This window comes from Anser brachyrhynchus, assembly GCF_964034855.1.
Source record: "Anser brachyrhynchus genome assembly, chromosome: 12".
In the NCBI taxonomy this organism is placed as follows: domain Eukaryota; kingdom Metazoa; phylum Chordata; class Aves; order Anseriformes; family Anatidae; genus Anser; species Anser brachyrhynchus.
Genome location: NC_137707.1, coordinates 10,463,670 through 10,476,060, shown reverse-complemented (window position 1 = coordinate 10,476,060; position 12,391 = coordinate 10,463,670). Strand labels below are relative to the sequence as shown.

The following is a 12,391-nucleotide window of genomic DNA, read 5'->3' as shown; positions in this document are numbered from 1 at the left end:
AAGGGGAAGAGCAAAAATGCAGAGGACATTTGAGTTTCACATGGGTCATAGAGGTCACCTGTAGGACCAGGACCACAAGGCTGGCACTCTGTTTTATTAATACAGTTTTAAAATTAGCATGCCTACGTCTAGGTTTAAGTGCTCTCAGACTGACCTTAGCAAACAGCACAGTTGTCATAGCAGAAGTGAGCAACTTGCTCTCATATTCAGAAGGCAGATCTTCTCAGCACTAAAATATAAAAGAAATGTTGAGTCAGGATGACAGTTTCATGAAAACAAAGAATAACAAGTGAAAAATGAGTAGAAGGAGCTATTTCAGCCTGCTCAGGAGTCAATATGAGGTACAGAAGTAATCTCTTTAGCATCAGGTTCATGCAAGATATGGTTTTGCAGTTTCTGTTGGCTGTCTCTGCTTGTAATTAGTAGATCTTTACTGACACGCTGGCATTGATGTCAAAATAGCACAACTTGCCTTGAAATCACACTTCCTGTCTCCTCCCCAGGAAGATGTGACCCTTATCAGAGGTGACTGCTGAATTTAGCCAACATGAAATCCTCCAGAAAAAAAGTTTTTCTACCAAATCATGCACAGAAAATGATTTTGTGTAAGCCAAAAAGCTGCATGTTTGAACAATCTGTTGATCTTTCTTCTGAGATCTAAATGCTGTCCAGAGTTTGAGGATGGAGAAAGGCTGTATGGACCGTGTCTGGCTATAAGCTCCCTTTTCCAGGTCACTGGACAGAACTCCCTCACTAACTCCTACCACAGCCACGAGAAGCTGAAGGGTCATGGTGCTGCTGAGGGCTCACAATAGCCACACCACCGCTAGCAGGGACTTGGGGATGGGAGACCTTGTCCTGCAGGACGAGGAGCTCCTGGATACCATACAAAATCTGTTCTGGGATGCTGCGGGCTGCTCGGCAAAACTGTGCTAATGACGGGTACTGTCCAGGGGTGCTGGAGCCTCTATGAGAGAGAGGATGTATGCATCCATCATCATACGCCTGGGACAGAAGCTGTACCAGGCTGCTCTGAGGCTAAGTTTCAACAAAACTGTGTGCACTTTGCCACTGTGCTAAGCAGTTAACACCCTGTAGCTACTCCTGTTCCTGTTTCAGTGAAATGTGCCTTTTTTGGATAGGTCTAAGACGATTCGTGTCTGCATCTGCCTTTGGTAACTTATCCAAATCAGCAGCATGGAAATTTTTTTCTTGCAGCTCCTGTGGCACCTCCTTGGCAGGGGTGCCTTGTGGTTAAATTCTTGTACTTGATATTTTATGTTAAACATTTGCAAGTCATCTGGGTATGATTTTTTTTTTTTAAATCTGTGGTGCAAGGAAATACATGTCAGTGTTACCTGAGCATCCTGAGCATGTTGTGTAGGCAGTCCAGAGCTGAGCATCACTTCTGGTCCAGCTGCACAGTTCTCTGAAGGGTTTATAAAACCTGCATGAGAAGATAGTGTATTAATAAGCGTGTTGAGTCCATTATTCTGCCCAAGCGTGAGCTTTTAGAGAATTAGACCCCACACTTTGAGCCACTCATACTTTCTTTCCTGGTTTTGCAAATACATTGTCGATTTCCTTAGTGGTGCTCCAGCTGCTCAGTGCAGAAATGCCAGATTTCCAGTTACAGGAACCAGAAGGGTACCTGGATCACTCTGGGGACAGACAGGGAAGAGCTGTTTCATTTGAAAAGTGGTCGCCGTCTTACCGCAAAATGATACCAGAATTTGTCTTGTTTATTGTAGGACAAACGATGATTAGCAGGAGTTACTAAAGAGTTGCGTTTCATGTGGTGGGCTAGTAGATAGCTGTGGGGGAAGAAGAGATGGTGTAATCTTGATTGTGTTTGCTTTATGGCATTATTGTTATGGCTGGCGGCTGCTGGACCACTGAACTCCCGTGATCTGGGATCCCACAACCTAGCCCAATGCCCAGTGAAGTCAGTCAAAAAGACTCATGAATGTAGTGAGCTTTGCATCCTCCTGCCTGAGGAGTTTTTTCATATGGCTGTACCACCTCTTCTAAGTTTAACTGTTGAGTTTTTTTAGCACACACTCATTGCTCCTACAAATAATGTTATTTTACAGTGACCATGAACAAAAAGATTCTGGAACTAGATTCTCAGGATCTACTGAAACAGTTTCACTGACTTGTGAGCACTGAATGCTCCTGCTCACCTCTACGTTACATTTTTCCTTAGCATTGCGTGCTTTCCTTTGCTCAGGAAAGAGGTATGTGGGACCAGCAGATTCACAGTGAACATCTGACAGGTCCCTTGCAAACACCTCTGCAACGAACAGCTATATGGGGGACTCTGTTGTTTCCATGTCCTGCATGAAGAATCCAGAAAGTTAAGGCAGAGGTCATTTTTTTGGTTTGAATTTCAGCCACTGATCCCATGTCCAGTGAGCAGGGAGCTGCACAGGTGGAGACAAGAAAGCAGTAATGGTTCAACAGAGCATGCTGATTTGGGGGGGCAAAATTACCTTCCTCTGACTCCTGGGCTGGTATTACAGGGGATGAGACTTTGGGGCTGGCACTCTCTTACCTGACACCAGGTAATGCAGTCAGTATCCACACCTCTTTGGCTGGCTAGGTCGTAACTCCAGTTTACGTGCAGCATGCTTCCTATATGATTTCTTCTTTAATCTTCCTGTTGTTTTTCATCTTCTGGCTCCTTCTCTTGGGTGTGTTTGTTGCCCTCATTTTTTCACACTTGCTCTTATCACCCCAGTGCCTTCTCCAGTCCTTTTTTCTCCACTACTGATGTATGTATTGTCCCAGCCCTAACAGACATCAAAGAGATGTAAAGGATCGGATGTCCCTTTTGTAACGTGATAACCTCGCTAGTGTCATTGTTAATATTAATAAGTCTCCAGGCTCTAGGCAGCCCTGGGGTGGACGAGCACCGCTCCACTACTGGCACTGGGTCTGTGGTGCCAAATTTGAACACAACTAACTGTTTTGGTTCAATAATAATATCCTGCAGCAGCAGATTTTACAGGTTAATTCCATGCCGCTGTGAAAAGTTGCACCTCTTTGTGCTATATATTCAATGGCTTTTGATTCTCTTTCTTCCATGAGTTCTGGAGAAGTGCTACAGTTAGTTTTTACGTAATTTTGATGCCCATTTCCTGATAACTTATTGTCATTCCCTTCTTCCCATCCTAAGCGATTCCAGTAATTTCACTCATGAATTTTCATTTCCTTCTCATGCTGTGGTAGAGAACTGGCCTTTATGTCCAGGTGTTAACCCACAGCATGCTCCCAAAAGTCACACAGTGTACAAACCATGCAATATTTCCATCTGTGAGTGGGCAGAAGAGCCAGAGGAAGCAAACAGCAGGTCTTCACGGAGGAGCTAGTGCTGTGCCTCTGCTGCTCCTCTTCCCTTCAGGAAGCTGAAGGAGGCAGTAGGGCTGGTGTAAGCAAACCAGCCCCATGTGCTTCCCCTCCTCGTTCTTCTCTGGCTCAGTCTGATGGCGCTGCTGCAGCTGCTTCGGGTCTGGGGGGCTGCTGCCACCCTGCTCCTCAGTGTGTACTCATGCATTTAAGCTGAGGTGAGAAGATCTGTTGGCAATCTGGTGAAAAGTTATTAATGAGCACGTGCAGGAGAGATCTCAGTCAATTAACTGGGAATTGGATCAAACTGGGAATTTGAATTGCCCGAGGGCCCAAGTTAGGTTATTGACAACTGGCTGGAAAGAATACTTTCTTTCAAGTTGTTGGTGTACACAGCTGAGCTCCCAGCCACTGGGATGGTCACTGCATCAGTATAATTTACTGAGCTCCAAAGTGTGCTTTAAAAACGTGAATAATCACATAGGGAGCAGCTGAGCTTCTGCAGCTGAATTTCAAATGTGACAAAGACAGGTGAGAAGTGAGAAGCTGAACTGACATTTCCGTCTTGTAACACATATGTGAGGGATGACAGCACAGCCCAAGAAATTCTGTTGTAAGATCAGAAGCGAATATCTGAGGCCAAGTGAAGATTAGGGCTCAGGACATCTTCTCTTACATCAGCAGGCTTTGCTTATTGTAACCAGTTATTTTGATTTCTTAATCTGAAAGTAAAGCCTTCTGGCACTGAGCTTGTGGGATAATAAATGAAAGAATAATTCAGTGCAATGGGAACTTCACGGTCAGCTTGAATAAATTCAACAGTAACACACAGTGTGGTTTTCTGTGTAGGTGTTAGACGAAGACAAAGTATACGGATACCTGTTGCCTTTGCACTCTTGCTGACAATACATAAGCCTAAGTAGGTCAAACAGGAACAATACTCATTTTTAAAAGAGAACTATAAGCATTTCTAGTTTCTCTATTTTTTTTCCCAGGACTTTAATCTTTTATATGAAGAAGCAAAGTATTACCAGCTGCAGCCAATGATTAAGGAACTTGAACGATGGAAACAAGAGAAGGAACAAAGGAAACATTTCCAGCCTTGTGACTGCTTGGTTGTAAGAGTGACTCCAGATCTGGGGGAAAGAATTGCATTGAGTGGGGAGAAAGCTTTAATAGAAGAGATCTTCCCTGAGACCGGGGACGTCATGTGCAACTCCGTAAACGCAGGCTGGAACCAAGACCCTACCCACGTTATTAGGTTTCCTTTGAACGGATACTGCCGGTTGAATTCAGTGCAGGTAATGGCCTTTCAGTGCTGGCTCATCTAGATGCTGGTGTTGTTTTTTTTTTTTTCCTTAATGTTATTTCTTGTTCAATTATATGCAAATTATTTGCTTCTGCCCAATTACCTTTAGTGCTTATACTGCAAGGAGACATTTTCTGCCTGGTGAGATCACAGTCTTTCAGGTTTTCCTAAGTCTAAGCAGAAAAATAGATTTAGATTTTGTGTATGTTAGTGCCATGCTGGTCTCATAATGGTGTTATACTGATAAATGCTAATTTTTTCATCAATGTATAGCCTGCAGCAGTTTTTTTTCCCTCCAAAGTGCCCCCAGGAAGAAAGAGAGAGTTCCAAAAACTACAAAAAAAAATCTCCACACCATTTTATAGAAAATGCAACAATGTGTAAATGCATAATTTATGTCTCACTCATAATTAAATGATGGTGCCTGCGGGATGGACTTAAAAAAATTGATCTCTGCACTTTTTTTTTTTCAAAAGGATGTTCTATAAAAATTGCCCAGAGTATTTTAAACAAAATGTATTTCATTTTATAGTCAGAGTTTTGACATTAGGTTTAAAATTAAACATATGAAACAAAAGAAGATAACTGGACAGATAGGTGGATGGTGGCGGAAATAAATATGTGGCTGGTGTTTAGGCAGCAGCCTTACGAGCAAGAAATGCCATTTTACAAGGGATCACCACCACTGTGGCCAGAGCTTTGGTGTGGTAGCTGTCCTTGGGCTGAGGAGAAGGAATGGTGTTGATGATGCTGTTTATGTATGCCTTAATGGGAAAACATAGAGCTCTTGGTTTTTGCATGTATGCCTTTAAAATATGCTACAAAGAATAATTTAATTACAGAAAGTGAAATCAGCCTAAAGGGGTGTGTTTTCAAAGTCACCGTCACCTACAGAGGTCCTAGCTGGGCTGTGGGAAATGCTGTAGTGGTCCTCATAAACTTCCTTACGGGCAAATACCCACAAAAGAGCTGGCCTATGAGACAGGCTGGCTGGACAGGTTCCAGAGGGAGGCATAGCCGGGGAATGGAAGAACTGAGAGTGTTTTTTTCCCAGTATTGTTATTACACAGCAAGCTGAGGTTCCCTCCATCTCCCAAGCTGCCAGCTGACAACGTTTTTGGGAGACCTGCAGTTGCAGCTATATGTAAAGGTGGGTGGGGTAGTTTTAACAACCTGCATTGACACTGCCACCTTCTGCCATGGGACAACATTCACTGATAACACAATATGTTAATAGAAGCTTTTATCTGAAACCATTCTAAAACCCAGCATTTCTAAGTGATTTTTGGTTCAAGACTCCCAAGTGTTTTATTTGGTTGAATTTAACAGTCCAATGCCTGTGGTTAATTTTGCAAATCCTTAGCAATTTCACGTTTGGCAAGGTTTAGAGTGGGCTGCCCCAAAAATAGAAGGCTGGAGGTGGGTCGGAGGCAGATCCATTCGCTGGCAGTGGGAATAGTGATGAATTCATCACTGTGCTGGAGAAGGGAGCAGCTGCAGTTCAGCTAAGGTGAGTGGGTAGGGAAGCATGTTTGTGTTTCAGCCACACGCTGTCCATGTGATATGGTTAGATGCATTTGAGAAATTAGAATAACTGAAACAATAAGAGTCCTTGCTGGCCACTGACAGGCTCGGCACTGCAAGCAGCTATTCACAGAGCTGGATGCCCAAATGGCTTAGCGCTTGGCTCCATTAAGTGGCATACTGGTAGGAAGCGTGTGTTTGTAGTAAAAGCTGAATGCTAATTGTTACTGCTTGAACATGTTTCAAATTCAGTCAAAATTTTGTCAGAATCAACGAGTCTCTTAGTAGGTTCATGTTGTGAAAGAACATTTCTGTGCTAAAGAATCTACAGTCTAAATAATTAATTCAATTACATCATTTTACTATATAATTAATAGAAAGTGTTTTCAATCACTTTGTGGAAAATGATGCATTTCTGAGACAAAAGTCCAGTGAGATTAACAGCTAATTATCACTGACTGTGATGGACTCTGGTCAGCACATAGGCACTCTCCGTTACCTTCCCACAATTTTTTGGCAATATTAATTATTAATATTAAATCAAAAGTTAGAAGTACAATGATGTAAATATGTAGAGTTAAGGGAGAAAGGTTAGAAGGTGTAGAGGTTGGAAGAGCAGAATCATTTCCAAAGAATCTGAAAGACTGGCCTTATAAGTCTGCCCGCTGCTTACTGAGCTGCATCACTTTTGTCCCCCTACGCCCTGCTTAAATGTATTTGGTAGCACAACTACAATATGTATAAATTCTTCAGATCTTTGGAAAAGATTTTCGCTAAATGCTTTGTGTCAGGAACTGTACATAAAAAACACAGAATATCAACAGTGAGTAGGTAGTGGCAGCCAAAAACCATAGCAGCTCTATATTTAACGCTCATTTGCAATCACATACTGGTATAGAGTTTTCTTAAGACTAAGAATGGCTTTTTTCAGCTCCTCACAATAGGTTGTGGTGAGATACATGAGCTTACGTTAGAGAAAATTCTGTGATGTCTGTATATGCTAAACACCGAGTCTCCATAAATAAGACTGTATTCTTCAGTATTCTGTAAAATGTAAATAAAATACAGTAAGCGCAAGTATCATATTTCTGTTTGGAAAACCTTCCAACAAAATCAGAGCCCGTATCTTGATGTGCTCAGAATACTGGGAGACAAAGTGTATTAAATCTTAGCACAAATCCTCTATTTAATATAGTGTGCATGTCTCCCTATACGTAAGAGAATCACAGCTGATACTCATTTACTTTTTGGCATATTCTCTTTGGAGATTTATAGGAAAGTAGCTCTGATTTTATTTACAGGCACTTACTGTTTTCCCTCCGTCTGTCACTTACCTTCAGAAAAAGTAATGCACGTAAGGCCAAATTCACTAAATGGAATTTAAATCTGTTCATGTTCAACATGCCATTTAGTCTCATGCATGCATTGGTGGATACAAACAACTGCTTAGGGCATATGGAAAGCAGCCTTTAGGAGGCTTTCTCCATAGAACTGAGCACAACCTCATTCAACTTATACTTACAGTTCTGCAATATTTAAACATTCACAGCATTATTTACAGGATTTGACCAGTTTTGTTTCTCACTCAGAGGACTGATGATACCGAGGTTCTTAACACTAGATTATAGCCTGCAGTCAAGTCCTTCGAGCATATAGGTAGCAAAAATGAATTGCTTTGTTCTGTGTGCGGTGCTCTAAGGGTGTAATGTTTACCTGGACTGTGTGTTTTCAGAGAGCTGGCCCAGGAAAGAAAAGTCCTATAAACATGCAGCCTTCCATAGCTTTGGACTGAGGCAAGCCTAGGGCACCCCAGTGCTGGTTTTGTCTTACAACCAAATTGATTTTTAAAAGTTTTTAGCAAGGTTTTAAAGTCATGTCTCTGAAATTTTACCTGTCAATCTTCTGTTTCTCTATCCAGCTAGTGGAAGAAGTCTCCTTTCCTGTAGCTGGGCAACCTCTTGTCCTCATCTTACCTGATCTAAGAACAGGGATACACAAAGTCAAAACACATGCCAGCCTGTGAAACAGCTTGATGATGTTTTATTCCTTTTTCCCTGTCGAACTACTGCCTTTTTTAGCACGAACAAGTAAAACAATATTGTGGCCTCTCTCTGTCACCCCAGTTCTGTCCTAACGGCTTTGTGCAGCCCAAACAAATTACAGAGTTGTAAGCTTTTTGGGTTTTAATTATCTTAGCCACCCCCCCCCCCCCCTTAATCACTCCAGGTTCTTTTTTTTTTCCCCTCTTTTTTTTTTTTTCTGTACACTGGTGTGCTTTTTAGCCTTTTCAGTTCTACAACTTTCAGGGCAAAAGTCAGTAATAATTTGGCTGGTGCAAGTTTCTGAGACTGTAAGTCACTTTGTCCCAAGGCTAGGCAGAGCTCCTTGGGCAAGCTGATTTAAGCAGATTCTGCATGGCTTAGTACATTTCCTGTCCTTTACCTGTCCTTAAGAGCCAGGGTAGCAAATACAAGTTTTTAGTTAGATACATGTTATCACTAGTAACCCAAAACTGATTAATATGTGGATGGCTAACACAGACGACCTCAAAGGAGTGCTCTCCTGGATTAGAAACAGCAAATGCTGCCATGGTTTGCATTGCACTACCATAGTGCCTTGGATAGAGTTGTCCTTTTGAAATGAGTTACCTTTAATAAAGGCTCCAAACTGGTGCTTCTGGAGCAAGCAAAGCAAGCACTCAGTCAAAAGAAATGGTGCACCTTGGCCTCACATGGGTCTTTGTGCAGGGGTGGACAGACATCTGGTAGGATAATCTTTAACACGTGGCACTATTTGTAGTCCCCCTGTAGCAATCATCTCATGCCTTGAAACACTTAGACTGAAGCACTACTGCAGTAGGTATCATGAGCAAAGTGCTTCACAGTGTCACTCATGGTAAAACAAAAAAAGAAATCAAATTGTTTCTGTAGTAGAAACCTGTGAAAGCATACAAGTTTTCTACTCTTTAATTAGGGGATACTGCTTAAACACTTACCTAAGTTGAGTGAACAAGTTTTTAACTTAGTCCCTGCAGTTGTTGGTGGCAGAAAACTCTCATGTGAAGGTCATTACTAGGTTCATCAGATTTTATAAATCATCAGGTTCACATCGCATTGCAGTGGCCCTATGGCATGGAGCAGTGGAAGTGGTACTGCGGTGGGACTGTTATGCACTTGATGAGATTTTTCTGTAGAGATAAACACAGGAACCACTTTTCCTGCCTCTAAAGTAAATATTGGATCAGTTCACGTAATCAATCAAATTTTAGACATAGTTCTGATTTTTCAGTTACATGCTGCAGTATTATTAGTGTTACTAGCCTATGTGGTATTTTGGCTCAGTGCTACAGCACCATGGGCTCTGGGAAAGGTTTGTCTGGAGGAGTATTAGATCGAGATTTCACATGTGGGTGTGAAGATTCCCGTTATTCAGCCAATCTTAAAATGTACGTCTGGTTCAGCTCTGCCATATGTAACACAGCAGAGCCTTGCCCATGCTCCTACCTCCTGTAATACACAAGAATTGCCCGAGCTCCAAAGGGCGTATAAGTGTCTTCTGTCGTGCTGAGACTGTCATTTTTGGAGACACGGTGCTACTGCCCTGGGCTCAGGAGAGCTGCCAGTGGGAGGAAGGGAGGGAGCATGGCATCTCCTCCAGTAGATCTTACACTGCAGATCTGCCAAAGATGGATCTGGCATCCAGTCTCACCGAGTGCTGAGAAGAGTCTGTGCGCTTCCTGCTCTGCTGGGGAAACTGTTTATCAACATGCTCACCCGTGTGAAAACAAGGCCCCCGTCATATTGCCAAGATCAGTATATCCTAGGGTAATGTGCTGTGTGACAGTCTCAGAAATTAAAGTTGCCTCTGGGTTCCTTAAATTCATGAATCTAAATCGCACCAACTTTTCTTTAGAAGGAGAAAAAGAAAATATATATTTGGGCAATACAAATTAACCTCTTTCTTGGGCCAGAATGTTTCCTTGTTGTCCATGTCTTGGCTCCACATCCTATCCTTGCCATGCTTTTCTGAAAGCAGCACTCCCTTCCAGCAAGGGAAAACCACAGCTGAGATTTTCACGAAGATCTGATGGAAGTGTCACTCAGATTCCTAATGACTTTTCATCTGCCAAGGAAGAACACAGAAATGTTTTCTGCCCCTTTCTATAAGACTGTTCATATTACTAATGAACAATGGGCACTTTTTATTAGGACTTAAACCTTATGTTGATTTGTATCAGCTGTAAGAGAGAACATCAATATAACTGCAGTCCAGTATTTTACTATATAATGTAGGAAGCTGCTCTGTAGAGTGCTTATTTGTTTGATTAATTTTTGTTTTCTACAGAGGTTTGCTGAGAGCAAGACTTTAATCACAGTGTAGTCATTTAAGAATAAGTTACAGAATTATAGCTGAATAATATTCATTCTATGAGGAGTCGAAAGACTAAATTCGTCATTTAGATCCAGTGCTCCTGAAAGCTTTTATCACTAGCACTTGCTAAATATTAATCTGATTTTTTTTCCACATTACAGGTGCTCGAAAGATTATTTCAGAAGGGATTTAACGTGGCAGCTTCATGTGGTGGTGGAGTGGATTCCTCTCAGTTCAGCGAATACGTCCTGTGTCGCGAAGACAGACGACCACAACCTACTCCAACGATCAGAATAAAACAGGAGCCCCTGGACTAGACCCTACCCATACTCCTTTGTAACCATAGAAGTGTTTAATAGTCCCTTATGTGAAACACAAAGGATTTGCAAAACAGTATTAGCAAACAGATTTTGACTTTATGTTGCCAATTAGTGGTATTTTGAAACTACCTGTCACATAGCCAGCCATGAAATGCATTTGAAAAACCAGTTGTCCGTTTTTCACGATGAAATACTGAGCATGCTCAGCATACCAGGTTTGGTGGGAATGTACTTTGAGCTGAACAGCTGTGGTGGTGAAAAAGGCAAAGCTTCATAAACCCCTGACCCTAGATTGGACTTCTGTGGAAAGACCAATTAAAGCAATTTGAATCTATCAGCAGGAGAAATGATTCTGACAGCCTTTCCAACGATACCCTGACGTGATGCGTGGAAGTGGGGGCCTCCAAGAGGAAGATGGTACATTAAAAACTGCACTGAGTATCTTCCCTGACTGCCACACCTCCTTCATATCAGATGTGCTTTACACCTCCACACATTACATTACACAACTCTTCTGTGATTGTACTCCTTCACGCTAGCAAATGGCTTATTTTTATACATTTCCAACTGAAGTATCTCTGTGGACAGAATCCGGAACCAGAAAAGGACCAATTTGTAGTCAACTGGTGCTCAGTATTAAAAAAACAAACGAACAGACCAAACAAAAGAAGCAACAAAAAATTGATGAGGCCAATTATGGCAATACTTGCAAAAGTAGGGATCTGGAAGCACAAAATAAAACTCCATCTACCATCAAACAAGGGCCACATACCTATTGTGGAGCTGTAGTTCTCTTAAAGCCAGTCGTGTTTTGACTCAGAAACTATAAGTTTTGCATCATCAAAGAAGCGTGGTTCTCCCAAGCAAGCTCTGCCACCTCTTGTTGTTCATTTACTAACCATGTTATAAGCCCACATTTAGGAGGAAACATTAAGAATTTTGGACAAGCTATTCTTTATGGGTCTGGAATTTTTGCAAAAAGATGTTAAAAACCTCTCCTTCCACTGTCTGATGAAAGCAGGTCACGTTTTGTTTAGAGTGTTTTTCCTCTATTATTTTAAACTATTATTAAAATACTGATTCTGTAGCTGCCCTCTATCTGTTTAATTGTATTTTTAAAGAAGCCCATGGTCTGTAGGAGGTTACTCTTCCATTCATGAATCAGTATCGACTCTCTGACTTACAGGGCTTCCTAACTCAGGAGACAGCACCATGTTTGCAGGTGCAAGGTTATAAATAGCATTCTGCTAAATCCTGTTTATTGCTGTTTAGCATGATTGGGTCCTCAATAACTAATTCATGTGTTAATCACTATTTAGTTTCTCCCACATTAATTTATAGAATACTGTTGTAGATGCTGAATTTTAATTAAACATTTTAGATGCGTAAATACAGCCATATATAACAGTATTAAATGGTCAACAATTCTTTAATACCTAATGATTGCAATCAGACAAAATAAAGATTCAAGTTTAAGACTAATATTTTCAAAAGCGATGAGCTGTACTAAATATCCAAG

The 12,391-nt window shown here is 41.5% G+C and overlaps 1 protein-coding gene across 5 annotated transcripts in view; it reads left to right on the top strand.

Annotated features, from left to right (window-relative positions):
* The window catches only part of KCTD15 (potassium channel tetramerization domain containing 15), a 44,492-nt gene extending 32,533 nt beyond the window's left edge, over positions 1-11,959 (top strand). For all 5 annotated transcript variants that reach the window (XM_080552765.1, XM_080552767.1, XM_080552768.1 and 2 more), the window contains 2 exons: positions 4,344-4,649; positions 10,714-11,959. In XM_080552765.1, coding sequence (XP_080408891.1) covers positions 4,344-4,649; positions 10,714-10,869 — 462 coding nt within the window. In that variant the 3' untranslated portion in view covers positions 10,870-11,959. The remainder of the gene's footprint in view (positions 1-4,343; positions 4,650-10,713) is intronic.
* Positions 11,960-12,391: the final 432 nt, after the last annotated feature.